This window comes from Symphalangus syndactylus, chromosome 2, assembly GCF_028878055.3.
Source record: "Symphalangus syndactylus isolate Jambi chromosome 2, NHGRI_mSymSyn1-v2.1_pri, whole genome shotgun sequence".
Taxonomy (NCBI): Eukaryota; Metazoa; Chordata; class Mammalia; order Primates; family Hylobatidae; genus Symphalangus; species Symphalangus syndactylus.
Window position 1 is genome coordinate 105,237,113 of NC_072424.2, and position 15,430 is coordinate 105,252,542.

The 15,430-nt window shown below is 35.8% G+C and overlaps 2 protein-coding genes and 1 pseudogene across 3 annotated transcripts in view; 2 read left to right on the plus strand and 1 right to left on the minus strand.

Annotated features, from left to right (window-relative positions):
• C2H6orf58 (chromosome 2 C6orf58 homolog) overlaps positions 1-15,430 on the plus strand; it is a 259,668-nt gene that overhangs the window by 111,233 nt on the left and 133,005 nt on the right. The gene's annotated exons all lie outside the window — the stretch shown is intronic.
• LOC129473243 (large ribosomal subunit protein uL22-like) overlaps positions 1-15,430 on the plus strand; it is an 83,139-nt pseudogene that overhangs the window by 15,482 nt on the left and 52,227 nt on the right.
• KIAA0408 (KIAA0408 ortholog) overlaps positions 1-15,430 on the minus strand; it is a 35,163-nt gene that overhangs the window by 6,186 nt on the left and 13,547 nt on the right. For both annotated transcript variants that reach the window (XM_055263441.2, XM_055263452.2), the window contains exons 2-5: positions 9,559-9,813; positions 5,392-5,754; positions 5,224-5,303; positions 1,814-3,146 (exon numbers count right to left, since the gene is read on the minus strand). In XM_055263441.2, the coding sequence (XP_055119416.1) occupies positions 1,814-3,146; positions 5,224-5,303; positions 5,392-5,754; positions 9,559-9,693 (1,911 nt within the window). In that variant the 5' untranslated portion in view covers positions 9,694-9,813. The remainder of the gene's footprint in view (positions 1-1,813; positions 3,147-5,223; positions 5,304-5,391; positions 5,755-9,558; positions 9,814-15,430) is intronic.

Here is a 15,430-nt window from a genome sequence, read left to right on the forward strand (position 1 = left end):
AATATCATGGAAATACAGATGCTTCTTAGTGGTCTGTTAGTATGTTACAGTGTTATTTAAAAATAAAAAGATAATCTATAGAAGAAACTGTTCATTTATGTCAAATTATTGACACTTTTAGAGGTGATAAGCAAAAGGCACACAAACCAAATGATTAATCTGATGCTTTTTTTTTTCACTATCACTGGCAATATCTATCAAAACCTTAAAATCATTAAAATACTTTTAAATACATCTTCATTCTAATTACTAACACAAAATTGCTATCTCTTGGGCATGTTCTGATGAGAGAAAACCTTTTCCTTCACTTTTCTTCTCTTTCTTTTATTTTCTTCCTTCTTTCCTTTTATTTTAATGGAAAAAAAGCATTCCTTGGTCCTTAAAATTAAAACAAAAGTATAAAACTTCCATGACACACTTTATACACTTGGTTCTTATTGACCCTTCTTAGACCCCACAAAGCCTGTGCTCTTTCATCTGAGCTAGGCAGTGAGGATGGCCTCCTATTTCTACTATTTTAGCCATGATCTGACAGTAAACTGCAGTTTCTTTTTTTTTTTTTTTTTTTTTTTTTGGAGACTTATTTTCTAGATTTGTTCCCACAGGAGGAAGAACAAAAAACAAAAACAAAAACTGCTCCTAAGGATCTATAGTAGAGGACCTCCCTGCCAAACTCCCAGTGAATGCAAAAAGGGAAATCGCTTAGTATTATTTCTTGTTAGTTAACGAGAATTTTGTTTGGTTATTGTACAGATATATCTATTTCCCATCTTTAGCTACAGGACCTTGCAGGCATTGATGGGCTCAATTAAAAAGCAGAGAAATACAAAAGCAGGATACTTTCTGCACCTTATAAAAACAGGCAAGATTTCTCATAAGATGGATGAAAACTGATATTTTTGCAGGGTTTGAAATCCACATAGTAGTTTTTTACACCAGAAGGAAGCAACTTGCATAATAGTTTAAAACCATGCTGCATACCCACTGCATTCTATGAAACTAGGAGTTCTGAAGTATTGGTTAATAATAACAATATGTCACCTTGTAACTTTTTGTTAGGTTCTTAAAAATTACATGAGTAAAAGAGAGTGTTGTATAACTCTTCTTTGTAAATACCAATTTCTTTGACCTCTTTTTCTCTTATAACTAATGAAGATTAAACTCTTTCATAAATAGACAGGAACAAAAAAGATAACAGTTTACTTAAAATGTCCATTTGAGTGGGGTTTTTTTGGTCAATTTCTATGCTAAGAATACATACAAATAAGAATAACCTTATTTATATATACTATCTTTTAGTTCCACAGATAAAATGACTCTATTAGGCACTGTTTTAAATGATGTGTATTTCCCATATTCATATTAATGTGATTACTCCTATGAGAAAGAATATCAGTCAAATGCTGAGAATGACTGAACCAATCATAGTTAATAACTGAAAAGTGAAAATGATTTTTAAAATATTTTCCACACACTTAAAAAAGAACCTTTAGAATAATGAAATTCTATAAATCGAGAAATGTCCATTCTGAGTATTTTTTCAAGAAAGAACAAACATTTGATCTTCTTCAGTTTCCTAAATCCACTTACTGTATTTATGTTATCCCATTTCAGAATTTTTCAAGTTACAATGTACTATTCTCAGTCTTAAAAACTACACCTTCAAGGTTCATGTTGAGTTATATTTATTTACAAACAGGGTCAAGAGGTTAAGAAGAGTCCAAAACTTGTGCCCTCATTTGGACATATAAACATGATTCAGAGCCATTGCTAATATGGATGCTACCAAATTATGTTATATTTGCTTTCTCACCTCTGTTATCTTTTTTGGATCTATTCCTTGCTTCACTTCCTGTCCCCCCCACACAGCTGTCTTTTGATGAAACTCTTGTTCCATTTGGAGCATTTCTAAATGCTGACTTAATGTGGCACCACCACTGACATCAGAATTACATTTGGTCCAATTATCCTGGAAGCACTTAGAATTTTGCAATGCAGACTCTGTTGCTGTCTCATAGGTTTTCAGCAGCTTTTCCACAACACCGTAATTCGACCTGGGATCAGCTGACCTCGGACGGCCAGACAAATTACTCGGTCTCCAGTCATGCTCGTGGAGCATATTCCGATAACTGCGAGGACTTAGGTATCCCTGCATTTGTCTTACTAGGCCTGTTGTGGATTTCTTGGTGGGATTATCAGGCACATTTTCCATGGGCACAGGCATGTGGGCATTGGTTTTCCAAATACCAGACACATCATTACTTTGTGATATGCTACCTGTGTGAGTAGATGAGGTATCACAGGGCTTGAGATCCTCCGATGATTTTGAGCAGCTGTGATTTTGCTGTATTGCCTGACCATTTCTATCTGTTCTAAATACAGTTCTGTTGAATTCATCAGTCTTTGCTGCCAGCTTCTCATTCCTTGTAGTCCTTTCAAAGCCACAATTGAAATTTCTAAGTGGGCTACTGCTCTCTGCTACTGAGGAGCTACAGTCATTACTTACATGAAGATCAGGATGAGATTTAGCAGGGTGATCTGGGATCACCATTTCATATTTTAGATTACTGGGGGTAGAGCAGGTTTTCTGAAACCACGAAGTAGAGGGGCTCCTTTTTGCACCTATCCCAATGTTACATGACCACATGCTAAGTCCAACATCTTCATTACTTGGAGGCTTGCTATCTATTTTGACTTCTGGTACCAAAGAGGAAAAGATGATACCGTCTTTCAAAATTTTCCCTTCATTTCGATACAACATAGACATCTCATGTTGTCTCAAAGGGAAGTGAGGGTTGCAATTCCTTTCACTTTGACCCTCATGGGGCACCCAGCTGTTGTGGTCTAACCTTTCCTTCCATCTTTCATAGGCTTGTTCAGAATCCGAGCTGGGAAAATTTCGAGAGGTGCTTCTTGGAGGAGGAACTGGTGGAGTTTCATTTCTTTTCAAATCGATTGTATCAATTCCACATTTTTTCATAGAATTGCTCTGGTGCACATTGGTACAGCTCAGATTCTTCCTATTTTTCTGTTTTACTTTTTCTAAACTGATTGGAAGAATGCACTGGTCATTGTTGATCGTGGGGTCCCCATGAGGTATATTAGTTACATTTGGCATTTCCTGGAGAAAAGAATCTGACTTCATCCTAAACAATGATAAAACATGGTGTATTGGTTATAACTTTATTTAGAATAAGCTCTCAAAAGCAACCGTAGCTAAAATGAGTTTCTGCTATAAGAAAAGGATTCACAACTCCCTCATACATCATTTTTTTATAAATCTCCCAATCAAAAACTTCAAGTCCTTTTATGGTGGAATGAAGTCTACCTCTCAGTTTTATATTCAATGCTCTACATACTCTGACTCAAACTCTTTCCAAACTCGTCTCTCATTTTCACTATTACCTGAGACTTCACTTACCCTCAGATTAAACTATGTAGTCTCCTGGGTTTCTGCTACTGGCATTTCCCTTTCTGTAGCTTTTATCTTGCCATTCCCTTACCTCCTCTCTGCCTGCTGAATTCTTATTCATTATGTAATGTGAGCTCCAGTTCTTCTCCCTGAATTTGAAATAGCACTTTAAGTAGTCAGATAGAAATCTGAATAAAAGTGCAATGAGACATGAGTAATTCCAAATGGAAAGTGTCATTTGGGCTTGAAAAAAAGTAAAATTTTTTTGGATTACTTGAGTAAAAGGCATATAGGATTGAAGTAAAAGGCAAAAGGATTAAATACTATGGCTACTCAAAGGAAAATGAGTACTTTGATATGGATTAATTATAAAGCAGAGTGGGGAGGATAATGAAAAATGAGAGAAACATTAGGTCATGTCAAATTGTAATGTCTTTGAATTACAAATATCTTGAACCTTGTTCTAAAGTCCATGGGGTGACAATAAGAACTTTATATTAGGTGTGATTTGTAAAAGAAAATTGGCAAGTAAGTCTTTTCTGAGTTATATTAAATAAAAAGCTAAGTATCCCAATTCAAACTTAATCACACTGATAAATATAAATCATATTTATACCTCTTCAAATTATAAAAGATTATGGGATAGCTTACAATAAAATGTGGATAAATACCTATTAATAGAGAATAGAAACAAAGGTAAATGGGCAAGTAGAGGACAAAGTTATGTTTAAAACATGATTGGCTAAGAAAATCTATTGCAAGTCAGCACAAAAATTCTTTCTGAGCTTCCTAACAACTAATGAAAAATAAGGGAATGTAGGAAGCATACTGAACCATGAGGAGAGATAAATGTTGATCCTAGAATAATCCATCTTTACTAAACTTGTAGAGAATTCCAATGTATTTGTTAATTTGGCTAAAACTTACTGTTATATACTGTTTCCAAATGGAAACAGCATTTTTTGTGGCACGCGTACATGTGTACATATTTACAATATGTTGTTCTGAAAAGTATGTAGGCCTCCATTACATAAATACAAATTGAAGCAAAATAAAGTGCTCTTAAGCATTAAATATTTTAGTAGAACATGATTATATAAGCAAAACGCCACACCGTTAATTCTGACATCGTTTAATGATACATTTAACTGAATTAGCCCAGTTGCACACTTTCATTGTCCAAATGCTCAGAATGAGAAAGAACTACTTTTAGAGGTTACTTACTGATTTTTTTATGGAGGGTCTACCTTAATTAAACACGAAAAAGAGTAAAGTATTACTAATAGTCAGATTACAAAGAGAATTGGAAGATTTGCTTTAAGAATTAGTGAACAGAGAAAGATACAATTACAGTTTCTGGCCTGGTGTGGTGGCTCACGCCCATAATCCCAGCACTTTGGGAGGCTGAGGCAGGGGGATTATTTGAGGTCAGGAGTTCGAGACCATGCTGCCAACATGGTGAAATCCCGTCTCTACTAAAAATACAAAAAAACTAGCTGGGCGTGGTGGTGTGCACCTGTAGTCCCAGCTACTTGGGAGGCTGAGGTAGGAGAATTGCTTGAACCTGGGAGGTGGAGGCTGCAGTAAGCCAAGATCATGCCACTGCTTTCCAGCCTGGGAGACAGAGCAAGATTCCATCTCAAAAACAAACAAGCAAACAAAAAATTAAAGTTTCTATCTCCCACCCTAGATAATACATTTTAATAACTCATTAGTTCTTACATGTAAGGAGGAGGCAGTTTGGAGTCATTAACTAAAAACAATATTCTTTTTTATTTACCCATCTAAAATAATCAGAAGTACCAGCCTACCTTCTATGGTTAGACCGCTTTCGAATTTCCTCTTGAAAGCTGCATAATTCTTCACTAACCTTCGCAAGTTCTTCAAGAGCCTTTACACATATAAGCAACAGCCCGTTAGCACTTTGAAATGTAAATATTTCTTTAGAAACAGTTCTAGACCAATCACGTCTTACTTACTGTATTGAGGGCGCCAGAACAGCTCTTGCTCTCTTCCTCAGAAGTCCTCAGGTCAGGCCAGGCCTCACATTCCTCTTGGTTGTCTGTAGCCAAAGGATCCAAAAACCCTACTTTTGATTTTTTTGTTGCTTTTTGTCCCTTACACATTTGATTTCCTCCACTGACTAAGCTCTGCTCTGTTTTATTTTCTTTTCTCAGATCATCTTTGTGATTCGTCTTTATAAATTCACATTGTCCTAAATCAGGGTAATTTGGGGAAGATTCTATCACTTTGTCTGGAATGGTCTTCTCATGGTAAAGATCAATGATCTTAGCACGTTCATTCATATTGATTTTCCTCCGAAGCTTTACTTCCTGGCAAAGCTGTAAGAAAAAGAAAACAAAATTAAAACTTCTTTTCCCCTAATTCACTTTGTTAATATTCTTGATACTAAGCAAACCGCTTTGAGTTCTCTTTGCCATATTAAAATAGACTTCCTGGGTATTAATGCTTCGGCCTCCAAATAGTGCCTCTAAAATATGGATTAGCTGGAACAAGTTTGATGAAACATAAAGGCTACTTTTAGTAGTGCAACACATGGATGCTAATTCTTTTGACTAACAATCCATCATTCAAAAATAAAATAAATCTGTATCTGTATATAAACACAGAAACACTGTCACAAAATTAGAATGACCTGAATCAATTACTGGCCATATTATATAATTGCTTTCAGAGAGATGCAAGAATTTAACATTAAAGTCATAGTTTTCAAATGTCTGGTCCTACTTGTACACTAACATTTAACTGTCTAAATGCTTGACAATCTCAGATAGCAAGTCAACTTATTCTTGTTCCCTAAATAGTCACTTGTCAGTCAAAAGATGTTTCCTTTAGGTCAATTACATTGATGAGGGCTAGATATTACTGAGATTTTTGAAAAATGTCAAAGTGATACACATTTTTTAAATGTTTCTCATCCAGATTAAAACAAATATGACAATACCCTATGTGATATAATAGAACTGCGAGGCTTTGATCATCTATTAGTTTGTATTAAGGTAGAACCCAGATTACTTCTTTATGAGATCTTAGTTGAAACTGCACACACTCATTCAGTTCACTTCTGAATAGAGGAAAGAAATGGCTTTCTCTTTAGGCTTGAGTCAGGTAAAAGCTTGTCAAACTTCAAAAGGGACTGTCGGATGACTATCAAAGCAAATGACTCTATATTTAACAGCCACAATCAATATCTACACTGCATGTATTATTCAAATAATATAATAGATTTATTGCTGCTTAATACATACCAATAACTCAGCTGAGAGAAGCACTAGAGTTGATGCCTGAAAAATATAGTGTATTTATTTTTCTAATGCTTATAAATTTATTAGTATTTATTGTATGAAGTCAGGATAGCATCAAACTGCAGCCGTGAATCGATTGTTTGGTCCCTGCCAAGTTGTTTGTACTGAACTTCTGTGGGCATTATGGTTTGAGCTGACCTTGAGGGATATAAGAAGGAACTCTAAAAAGTGACATGTTAAATCTAAGGATGCTGTTGGTGACACTGTCCTATTTTTGAGAAGTCATGAAAACAAAATTGCTTTAGTTGCAAAAAGGTGGGAAAATGTGCTATTCCTGGGAAATAAGTTTGCCTTATCATTTGAATTTGAAGTTATATGCACCTGATAATTTTTGTTAGTTACTAGAAAGACTCACTGGTACATTTCATATGTGATCCTTCCTCCTGTCTTCAGCTCATCTTTCCATTTTTGTTTTTGCATATTTTATATCATACCTAATTTTATGCCATCTTAAATTTTCTTGACTTAGGTGAGGTATGAATCAACAAATAACAATGTTACTGATGGAAAACTATTTTGTACAAAGGAATCTATGTTACTTGGTACCCAGCCCTTGTCAATGGTTATCTGATTATTCTACCAAAGGATACAGGCAGGAGACTACAGTGTGAAAAAAAAAAAAACCAAAACCCCAGATGTCTATAAGTTCTATCCAGAATTTCTATCTGTATTTTTTCAAATTTCAAATGATCCAAGTATGAACATCTTGGTTTTGCCACAGCAAATGCAATGACTGTGGATAGTGGCTGAACAGGGAACTATGAGCATCTTAATAGCCAATACTGCATCCTCTCATCAGATATTATCACTTAAAATCACTGAAGATATATGTGCATACCTAGGAATCTACAGTTCTCTAGTACATGGCTTAATAATTGACATCTGATTTAACATACAGAACTTTGTGATAAATGTTAAACAAATACAGTCTTTTATGCTTGTGGCATGAGATTACTTTTCCAAGTGTTGATTTCTTAATTTTAGTTTAGTTATGGAGCTGTAGAACACAGGCAGCAAAACATAAACAGCAGTACAGCTACTCTCCAAGATAAAAAACATATGACAGCCCTTTTGTCTCCCTGATACAGAAAGGGATGTTATCTCTATGAGGTATAATTTGATGTTTAAAGCATATTTCATGCCTGCTAATTGATGAGGCTAATATTTACCATAGATGAACTCTATAGAATTGTCAGAAGAATTACTGGACAGTAATAAATTTAATCAGACAGCAGCTTCTTTTAACTACATGGTTTTAAAAATTGGCTAGATTAGGCCAGGTGCGGTGGCTCACGCCTGTAATCCCAGCACTTTGGGAGGCCGAGGTGGGCGAATCACCAGGTCAGGAGATCGAGACCATCCTGGCTAACACAGTGAAACCCCGTCTCTAATAAAAAATACAAAAAATTAGCCAGGCGTAGTGGCGGCTGCCTGTAGTCCCAGCTACTTGGGAGGCTGAGGCAGGAGAATGGCATGAACCCGGGAGGCAGAGCTTGCAGTGAGCCGAGATCACGCCACTGCACTCCAGCCTGGGCAACAAAGCGAGACTCCGTCTCAAAAAAAAAAAAAAAAAAAAAAAAAAATTGGCTAGACTAATCCTGCATCCCTTAGTTATTTTGCTTGGATGCTAGAATTGTCTGAGACTGTTATGAACTGAACTTCCCAAACATTTGGAAGGCAGTGACCTAGGACTACAGGTCAGTTTCTGATTGCACTGGAGTTTTGGATTCTGATTTGACCAGGGAATCTCTTTGTTGATCCAATCTGAGTATGGCTAGAGGGGTTAAAGGAGCAAGCAGGACACATTTTCCAAACTATAGAGGGACAAGAAGTATATATTCTCCTTCAATCCCTAATCAACATGCCTGCCTTCTCAGCTCTATTTTAGAGGAAGGGCTTAATAGTTACTTTTCTTCAGCTTTCTTCCTACTATCCCAATTCGTATTTTATTCACAGTCAATTACATGGCTGTTAATAAGAAACATGACTGTACTATAAACACATAAAGCACTTACTTTGCCTGCAAAAAAAGGCCAAGAAGTCTTAAAATAACAACTTTGGTAATGCGCATAAAACCATATAAAGTCAATACTAAGGATGTTACCAAAAGAAAGCAAGATAAGCATAAATTATTTCCAGTTGGTGCAAAAGCTTGAATATACATCAGTGCAAATGCTTGAAGGAAATATTTCAGGGTCAATGGACTGAGGGACGGTTAACGGGAACAAAATGACTGTGTCAGAGTTGTGATATGTCATTTTTCATAACTCCTTTTCCAATAAATATGCCACTAAATGTGCACACCTTGACCGAATAAATCTCATGTCTACTGCCATTTTCTGTTTGATACATGATACTCCTTTTGATTATACTGAGTTATCTAACATGTAATTTCCTTTAATAGACATTACTCATAAATCTTCTTAGGAAAGATCTATGTTCTAATGCCCAATTATAATTTTGCTAATCTATGTCCCACCAAGTATATCTTTCTTGCATTTTACTCCTGGCCCTGGTATTTGAAAACTCATGCAAAATACATACCTCACTTTTGACAAAAAAAGCTGTCTAGCCAGAAAATAATAAGTTGAAACATTTTAGAGTGACATTTCAAATGCTTAATTTTCATGCAATGATATAAAATAATCCTTACGATACCATTGGATAAGATTATTCTATTTTTGTTCTAGTAAATGTCACTGAGAAATGTACCTCTTAGGTGGAATAAGGAAAACAAAAAGTTTCCAATACAGAACAGTCAACAGAATTTTCATCTTGCACTTAAACGTTACAGTACATCCACAACAAATTGAAGTGTACCTCTTCTATTTTCTTCTGCATGATCTTCCATTGACTTTCCCATTCCTTTCTTTCATTGTCAAACTGGTCCAGTAATTCCATCTTTTCCTTATGCCAGTTAGTCTCTGTGTTCTCCCACTGCTTATGTAGGTCCATGGCAACAGTGTAAGTGTCGGCGAAGAAGTGTTTCTGCTCCTCTCTGCCTTCTCTTAACTGTTTCTTGGAAGCTTGAAGTTGTTTTATTTGAAGCAGTCTCACTTGCCTTTAAAATAAAGCCTAATATAAACATAACAAGAGAGAGTTCCAGATCCATGTGCTTTCTGGAAATATATTTTATCATTTTGTCAAGCCACTGACATAAACAAACTATAGGAAAATTGGACTCAAAAGAAAAGAGATGACAACAGTCTACTTAAGAAGAAGAAACTAACACAGTCAATAAAGTAATAAGTATTGTCCAAAGTTTTTTTCCCTTTCTGAGACCAGACAGCAAAATTATAGTGGACAAGATGATTAAATGCACATGTGAGATATAATCATCCCTTTTACCACTTACTCTAAAAATAGATTTTTTCATGAATATCTAAGAGTGTAAGTATACAATTCAAATGTATGGTCACATCTACACACTGTGACAGATTCTGCTGCAATAAAATTATTCTTTCTGTTCTGATGCAACCTGAATATATATTCTTATGACTTAAATTCCTGAAACAGAGCTGGTTTGCAGTCTTAATTCTATATTCAGAGATCAAGCCTGTGCCAAATGTCATTACTGTGTTACTTATTAAGACCCCAAAGTTGGTAGTCAACTTAGGACTGATGTATCATCCAGAAACTAATCTAAATTATAAAAAATATATTCATTATGTCACTTCATCAAGGAAAATCTAGAAGCATCAAAACTATCCTGTGAAATATACGTTAAAATTTATCCATGCTCTCTTTTCCTTTGAATAGGCTATATACCATAAACTGCTTAGGATATTGAATACAGGGAACTGAAGAATACATTTTGCTCAGTTTTCAGGGAATCCTCTATTACATTAAGCAGTGACTGAAATAATTAATTTTCTACCTTCAGGGATGTGTATTTAAGGTTTGAAGTCACAATTTAAAATACCAGCTATGTAACTGGTATAAGTCTAAAATTTCTGAGATTTAGTTTTTTGCATTAAAATGGGGATAGTCATAGAACTGTTAAAAAGATTAAATGGCATACTGAATGCAAAGTAGTTTGAGAAATTTAAGAAAGTTTTCTATTTTTTGCTTTACAAAATTTCATTTTGACTTCAATTAAAAATAATTTTGTATTAAATACGTCATGTGCCTTTTTAGGAGGTAGAAACGCATGTTTAAAATGTTTGAATCTCTGTTTAAGATAATTATGCCTATGTCTAACTCTTCAGTCACTAAGCCATTATCAAAATGCTATAACTTACTGGTGGCAGCTAATGCTAATTATGGACAAAGATCCCAACAGTCAATAGCTTTGTGGGTGCTGGCACTGCCGAATTAAGCCCACATACCCAAGCAGCAAGCGCCAATTTTGTATTCACAGAAGATAACTGCATATTTCATATCCTAAATATAAGCTAAATATCGAAGACTAATTTTATTTTTGTCAGACTGTTGTGAACATACATATCTAACTGGTCGTTTTGAATATATATTTTTTGAGTCATGATCAATGAATTAGAATAGAGTAAGAATGAAAAATGTTAGCTATATTTGCAGGGTTCTACCTTCAAAACACCCTAATAATTTTGGGATCTATATTGTTACTTTACTCTCAAACTATTTACTAAAGATACTTTGATAATTTTTTCCCATGTCTTTGGCACTAGCACTATTATGATTAATTCAGTCACGAAAAATACATCATTTCAGATCTGGCTATTAAAGGTGCTATCATATCTCATTTTATCCATTTGGCCATGCTCAGTTTCTGACGTCATTTCTCCACCTCCTCTGTCACCCCTTTCTTTGCTATCTTTCCCACATATAATCCAGTAACCACAAGTACTTGCCATAATAAATGTCAGTGAAGAACAAATAAAACGAAGATGGTAAAGAACATACAGAGTTTTGGTTTCTGTTTGTTTTGGCTAATCTAATTTCCATTGATCTTGATCTTGAATACCTAGTAATCTTTTAGGTTCATCTAACAATTCTTCATAGGAAATGCAGACAGTGCTTGTCTTGAAACTAGCAGACTGCTTTAAAACTATATGTAATTAACTGTGTGGTGAAACTACCTTGCTGACTAGAAAGTAGTTGCCACTGGAACCTCTTAGGAAGAGTGGTGTGGTTTGAGATAATAAGAGATAAATGCAGATTTAACCAGAGAAACTAAAAAAGGATGCAGACTAATTTCAAGCTACCTGGAAAAGAGGAGCTATGATAAATTCATGTTTTATCCCAACTGTCTTTAAACACTGGAAATGTTCAGAAATCACCATAAAGTCTTTTCTACAATTATGTAGCAAATGGCTCCAATTTTTCCCTCTATTCTTAACTCTTCTTGAATCGCTTCCACACTACTATTGAAAGATGCCAGGCCTTTCTCTTTTTAACCTACCAGAAGATCATTCAGGAATACCCTAAATCAGTCTTGCTCTTGATAACAAGACTATATTTAAACCCAGGTAACAGTCCTGAAGCAGACTGAATCCTGTACCTATTTGCAAAGAGCCAAACTCATCCCTTAATATGGAGAAGGACCAGTGTATGGAGCTTTTCCTTTCCAGGCCCAGAGCAATTGCTAGTGCCAAAAAATGTAATAGTTATGGATCAGAAACAAGCCTTTGCAAGAACACTTCTATAGAGCAGTATCTGTGCCAATTTTTTGTGGAAGGATTTGGCCTTCTTAGCATCTCAGCCTTGTCGTAAATATAATGTTAGATGTAACGCAGCCAAACATATTGCTTCCACCTCTAAATATAAAGTGGGGGGAGGGGGCATATAATTGTTTTGGAGATTAAATGAGCAAAAGGGGAAAATGCTTAAAAGAGGTGCCTAAACACTGCTCTGGATCATAGCAAATGCCTGATAAATACTTGGTTCTTGTTTTCTTCCTTCTGTCCCTTGTTCCCTCCCTTCCTCTTCTTGTCTTTCCTCCCTCTTTCCCTTTCTCCTCTCTTTTCTTCATCTATCCCTCTCCCTGTTGTTCTCTGGAAAAAAACTGATTATTTTCATCTTTATTTTAAAACGAGATACAAGCAAGTGTAATTGTGTGAACTCTCATATTCTCCATGATCTTCTTTTGCCTTTTTTCAAATATTTTAAAGATACATGTCACGTATTTAAAGAAAAAAGTTTTATTGTTAGTAAAAATGTGAACAAATCTTATGTAAAACTGCTTTTGTTATAAATCTGACTTAAATATTACAAAAAATATCAAACTGAAGGGGCAACTTTGTAGAGACAGAATGTTTCGTAATGAGAAGTTATGGGGTAAAGTGGTTCAGCAGATTCAAAAACTCAATTTAAGTGCTCTCTACTGGGGCAAAAATAAAAGTTCTTTTTGTTCCTAGTTGTCACTCATTTTCTCCCACGGATACTGGCATCTATGTGGGAGAGAAGGAAGGATTTCTGCTATCTGCGTCCCCTACCCCATATCTCTTTGGCTCTCCAGTTTATGTTGTTGCTTCTAGAATTCCATTTCAGAATAAAAATTTATTAGAGCAAATGTAAGAGGACAGAGTGAGCTGCATTACTTAGTCACACACCCCAACTCTAAACCAGCATTGCATAATCCCTTTTAACTTACTTCCCCTTTCCAGGGCTGAAAGCCAGAATTATAAAGAGTTGTGAGTGGGTTGCATAAGTATGGTGATGGGAGGCAAATAGTTCTGCTAGCCTTCCGGTCCTACCAGTAAGCAAAGTTTAAGAGTAACACACAAGTCTCACAAGGAATTATTTTCATCCCCCAAATTAGCCTCAGTTTGGTCATGGCAGCAATTCTTTCTCTGAGGGGTGCTCCATTCTTAAGACACCCTGGTCACTACCCTTTCAACCTCCATCTTGCCCATTGAAAACTGGACTGCAGCCAAACAAACTAAACAGCGTTCCTTAGGGGCAGCTGCTTCATTGCTACTTCTCTCTTTTTAGATTATTGTTTAGAGTACTTGTTTCTTGCTCTCCTTATTTCCTTTTGCTAAACATATCACTTTTCATATAATTAAAGATTTTTCATTTATAAGAGGTTACATATTCCAATAGAAATGCCACGCACAGTAGGTACTGCTAATCTCACAATTCCTAGAAGACTAATTTGGCCTGAAGATGCTTTGCTTCTGCTTAACTTTGATGGATTAGGAATTCCCCAGCTTATAACCTATCAGAGTAATGTACCATTTGCCTCCTAAATTCTCTATCCCTTTCTCCAGGCAATTACAATCACTTGAATTATTTCAATGAATTAATAAATCTCATTCCTCTCTATTGTTCACTTGCAATTGAATCTTTCCAAAGACCACCATGATTTGATTTTGTTACAGGGTAAAAGGGAAATTTTTTTCATTGCTGTTTATTGCTGTTTTAGCACATTCCTCATGCTCCAACAAGGTCAAAGAGACACTACCACATGCAATTCCGAATGAATCAACTTTACCGTTTCATTTAATTATCTTCTTCCTTGTTTTCTTCACAGTTATTTACTCAAATTAGAAAACATCCAAGCTGTATGCACACTGATTTTACTTATAAAATGCAAACTTTAAAAGCAAACATTTGGTTTGAGTAAACAAATGTCTAAAACTAACCATCGTGAACAAAAGACATAGTGGAAGTTTCCCTCCTAACCGTAGATTATTCAATTATGAATGGCATAGACTTCAGCTCAAATTACAGAAACACTAACACGACAGTGAGTCCACCACCACCTTAGATAAAACTAAAATTTATTTTTCACCGCAATTTTCAAATACCAACAGTCTCCAGGATTGTGAACTTTAATTTGCAAATGTTAAAAGTCTTTATATGAATAAAAAAATCACATTTGAATAAATATACTTAGTGAAAATCAATGATGGGCAAAGTGCTTTTCAAACAACTGAGAAGCAGTGTTGGAAAAACAGTCTCAAAGAGCGGATGGTACTGTCAGTCCAGAGTTGGGAAATCCACCCTGAGCAGCTGAACAGCCTTTTTCCTAGGAGTCAGTACAATCTGTTATGCACCCCGCCCACTGTTTTTAAGCCCAGACACAGACAACAGCAAAGACAGATGTTGAAATTACACTCCACTTAAACAGTATCCATAGTTTAAAACATCTCAACAGCAGCGCAGCCCCTTTGTATCCTGCCATAATTAGTCACTTGCTTGTAACCTTGCCGGAAAGAAACATACCTTTCGCACTGGGGAGAAATCCTATGGATGCTCGACCACTGGTCAATTAGCAATGGAAGAAAGTGGATGGCTAGCTGTCTTAAAGAGAAAGTCTCAGCTCGGTGAATCTCGATTCTTTACAAGAAAAGGGGATGCAAAATAAGTCCAACCATTCCACAGAGCAGTACTGACAAGACCCTTTGAAACCTTCACCACTTTTACAAGTCAAAAAGCTGCTCAGCTTAGTGTCACAGCAGCAGCTGAGACTACTGTGACGTCAGTTACTTGGAGGCGGCCTTCAAGCCACCTCTTCCAACCAGAGCTCTGTAACTTTAGAGCAGCTCATGCTCTGGGTAAACAACTCCAGGTCCAGGACATTTTTAGCTTTTATAATGGAGCCCAGTATTTTCAAACTTGCCAAAAGAGCTAGTTGTTAACATCATGCGATGACAATGGCCAATTTTAGATTTATTTTATTAGGAAAGTAAGCTCATTTTTTTATAGGCAACAATTATCTCCCTCCTTCCATACTTCTTTCTCCTCAGCTGGTGGCAGGATGTACGCT